The 3,763-nt window shown below is 34.2% G+C and overlaps 1 protein-coding gene across 1 annotated transcript; it reads right to left on the bottom strand.

Annotated features, from left to right (window-relative positions):
• Nucleotides 1-464: 464 nt before the first annotated feature.
• On the bottom strand, nt 465-2,509 carry LOC132636941 (premnaspirodiene oxygenase-like). The gene is made up of 2 exons (XM_060354041.1): nt 1,541-2,509; nt 465-1,315 (listed from the first exon to the last, which is right to left on the bottom strand). The coding sequence occupies exons 1-2, from the start codon at nt 2,444-2,446 to the stop codon at nt 704-706; spliced, it is 1,518 nt and encodes a 505-aa protein (XP_060210024.1). The 5' UTR covers nt 2,447-2,509; the 3' UTR covers nt 465-703.
• Between the last annotated feature and the right edge of the window lie 1,254 nt (nt 2,510-3,763).

Here is a 3,763-nt window from a genome sequence, read left to right on the forward strand (position 1 = left end):
TACCTCGGATTCAATTTCTATATGAGGATGCTTCCCAAAAAGCGAAATGTATAGTTTTTAATTTATGCAGAAATATTCATGTGTCGATGTATTCATATAAATGAAAGCATTACTATAGCCTCATGATTTTGTTGATCATGAATTGAGTTATCTTAGTTGTTTGATGAAGAAATATCAATGTGATCTTCAAATTCTAGAGTCTAGGCAGCTTGTTTAAATGGAAATGTATACTTTCATTGTGCAATTTATCCCTGGCTTGATTACCAAACAAAACTATGAATTGGGAGGGCGATTCTCCCGGTGAACTGACTGTACCCCAAACTGACACAACTGAATAAGTAAAGTATATTAGGGCGCTTGAGAGAACCATGTCGAAGGAACTCGGTAAAATGTCCCGTAACTTTGGGAGAAGGGGCGCTCTCCTACTTTTAATTAGAAAAGCGACACATACTGATAGCAAAGGATAATAGAAACACACGCGACTCGTAAAGCCAAATACGAGTCATATATTATTTGATTTATTCCTCACGTGGTACATTAACACTGGATAGAAAGTATGGAACGTTGAAAAAAGGAAAATAGAAAGAAAAGATTACAAGCTAGCCCATTAAGTTATTCATTACTTTTTTTTATGCTTCTAGTCTACAATAATAAAACTTCACCTCAGTTTCAAACAAGTTGAGATCGTCCAGTTTCGAAGATATTATATATGAGGAGTAGCAATCAAGTAGAGATCTTTGTCTCTTCTAGCAGTCATTCCATTTGACTCAGTCATATCCAAATCATTTGGATCCATGCCATTTGGAAGTTTCCAATTAAAGTGGTAAAGCAAATAGGCTAAAGGAAGAGTAACAAGAGCTAAACCAAATAGTCTTCCTGGACAAGTTCTTCTTCCAGCACCAAATGGAAGAAATTGGAAGTGAGTCCCATTCAAGTCAACCGAACTGTTCTCGAATCTCTCTGGTATAAAACTTTCGGAATTTTCCCAACTTTCTGGATCTCTTCCTATAGCCCATACGTTTACCAGAACTTTACTTTTGAATGGTATTGTGAATCCATCTATCTCTGTTTCCTCCCTGCATTCTCTCGGGACTAGCAATGGAGTTGGAGGATGTAACCTTAGTGTTTCTTTAATCACTAACTTTAGGTAATTCAACTTGTCAAGATAATCATCATCATCAAATGTTTTCTTGTCCTTGAAAACGTCTCTCACTTCAGCTTGTGCTTTAGCCATGACATATGGATTCTTCATTATTTCCGATAATACCCAAATAATGGTTGAAGATGACGTGTCAGATCCTGCTACAAACATATCCTACACCACATATATTAAGTGGTTAAATTATCGCCAACCTAATCAATCAATTCCTAGCTCATAATTGCAAAGAGTAGATATTATGACTGTATATATGCTCTTTAATATCATATATGGACCATTGTCAAAATTGAATAAAATGTGTTTTAATTTACCTCTTTAAATTGTCAAAAAGTTTATTTTTATAACTTATATAATCAAAACACAAAAGGTTTGTGAACTTACAAGAATTATCCCTTTGATGTTGTCGTTTGTTAGAGTAAATGGAAGTTGCCTCGTTTCCATGACTCTCAAGAAAACATCAATCAAATCTTCATTTGCTCCACATTCAGCATTGCAAATTTTTCCGTTTGCCCGATTCTCTCTGTGCACATCGATAACATTGTTCAACATTACATCTACCTTGTTACGTGCCTCAGTTAATGTAGACACCATCCCACTGATCCCATGAAGAAACCTATTCGAAGGGAACAAATCAGCCAACTCGAAACCTCCAGCCAAGGATAATACCCCATGAAGCAAACTTATCATCGCCTCATTTTGATCTTTACACGCTTTTCCAAAAGATGACCTACATGTCACAGAATTCATAAACCAAAATAGTTTTTCTGACATATTGATGGATGTATTTCCCATCGATCCAATAGATGACAAGAGACTCGAAAGCTCATCTTGTCGAATTGGGCTGAACGACTTGACCATCTTGGCACTGAGGAGCTCTATGATGCACAATTTACGCATTTGCCTCCAGTAATCACCATACGGAGAAAATGCAATGTCCGTACAGTCATAACAAAATATCTTCCCTAACATGGTCGGTGACCTCGACGCAAAGGCGAGGTCGTGAGTTTTTAGGAATTTTTGTGCCATGTGTGGTGAGGATACGACTATAGTGGGGACTTCCCCGAGCTGTAAATACATCATTGGGCCATATATTTTTGACAAATTTTTGAGAACACGATGTGGTATTCCTTTTGTCAAGTGGTGCACACTACCAATAATAGGTAACCTCCAAGGTCCTGGAGGCAATTTCTTGCTGACACCTATTTTTGTATTACTCGACTTATGAATTAGAAAAAAGAGGAAGGAGATGAAAAGAAAGAATGAAATAATTTGCTGATCAATCTCCATTTTTTTTACAACACAACAATTGATAGTGTGAAGTGATCTTGATGGATTGTTTATTTAGAGTACTAGCTGATGATACTTATAATAAAGAGGGTGCACATAAACTTCTAGCACGTGAGTTGAAGTTAATAAAACAGTACACTAGCTAATCAATGACTTGAGAGTCGTGTCTATTGTAATTCAAAAAAACAATCGCCACTTAAATTGATTTTAAATTTCTGTTTATAGAATAAACACATGTACTTCTGAATTTTCCTCATTCATGAATCTCGCAGACACTGAGGAAAATAGAAAGAAGTGTTCATCGATGTATTATGCTAAAAAAAAGTGTATATTCTGTCACCAATATATATAGTTAATGTGTTTATATGGCAGTTTGTGCGAATGACTATTCATGTATTATACCAAATTAAAAGTAAATAATAAAAAAGGCGACATTCAAATATTACAACATCTATCTTTTGATCACGAGCTTCTTTTCCTTATGTACTTACCCACACTAAGTATATAAATCTAACTAAATAATTAACTTGAAGAAGAAGAATCGTGAAGATTAATAAGGCTTGAAAACATGAACGAAGAACACAATATTGAAGGCGTGAAACCTCGAATAATGAACACAATAGTAAAGGCGTAAACACATCCAAAACGCTAAGGAAAACCATATTTATTCCCTTTCCTCCGTGAAACTCCTATGGGTTCAGGATCTAGAGACCCGCTTACAGCCTACAGATTCATGTGAACCCAATATTAAAAGATTCACTAAATATTTATAAATACTTGACTGTGAGAAACTCATGGACTTCAAATCCTAGATCGACCGCCTCTGATAATATTGTATGTAAATAACTTTAGTGCATATGATAAATCTTTAAATTTTTACAACAAGCAAATATTGAAAAAATTCTATTAGAAAGTACAAAATAAATGGGGAATGATTTTCTGTTACATATAAAATGTTCGTTAGAATAGAAGACATTCTTTTCAAAAAAGAATACCACTTGTAGTTACTATATACTACTTGGTGGTTATAAAATAATCAAAGGACACATCAATCCTTTCATTTAATAGTAGCATCAAAAAAAATTATTTCATTTAAAAGACATTTTTATATATATTTTTTTTTAATTTTATTCAAACAATTTCTAACAGTAAGGCATATACAGCTTAACAGGTAGCTGGTGTACATTTGTTGACTCTCGAGCTTGTTATTTTTATTCACATTGACCTCATCTTTCTTCTTTTTCTTTTTAAAAAAAAATTATTACTTATAGATAAATTTAGTGAACTTTTTCATGAAGCGATGTCACGTGAAACTTG

The sequence above is a fragment of the Lycium barbarum genome, chromosome 4 (assembly GCF_019175385.1).
Source record: "Lycium barbarum isolate Lr01 chromosome 4, ASM1917538v2, whole genome shotgun sequence".
Lineage (NCBI taxonomy): Eukaryota > Viridiplantae > Streptophyta > Magnoliopsida > Solanales > Solanaceae > Lycium > Lycium barbarum.

What these genes read in the sequence shown, in the direction of transcription:
- LOC132636941 (XM_060354041.1), bottom strand. Translation starts at nt 2,446, where the DNA reads ATGGAGATTGATCAGCAAATTATTTCATTCTTTCTTTTCATCTCCTTC. An exon ending in ACATCAAAGGGATAATTCTT is followed by an intron (nt 1,316 to 1,540) that starts GTAAGTTCACAA and finishes TATGTGGTGTAG; the next exon opens with GATATGTTTGTAGCAGGATC.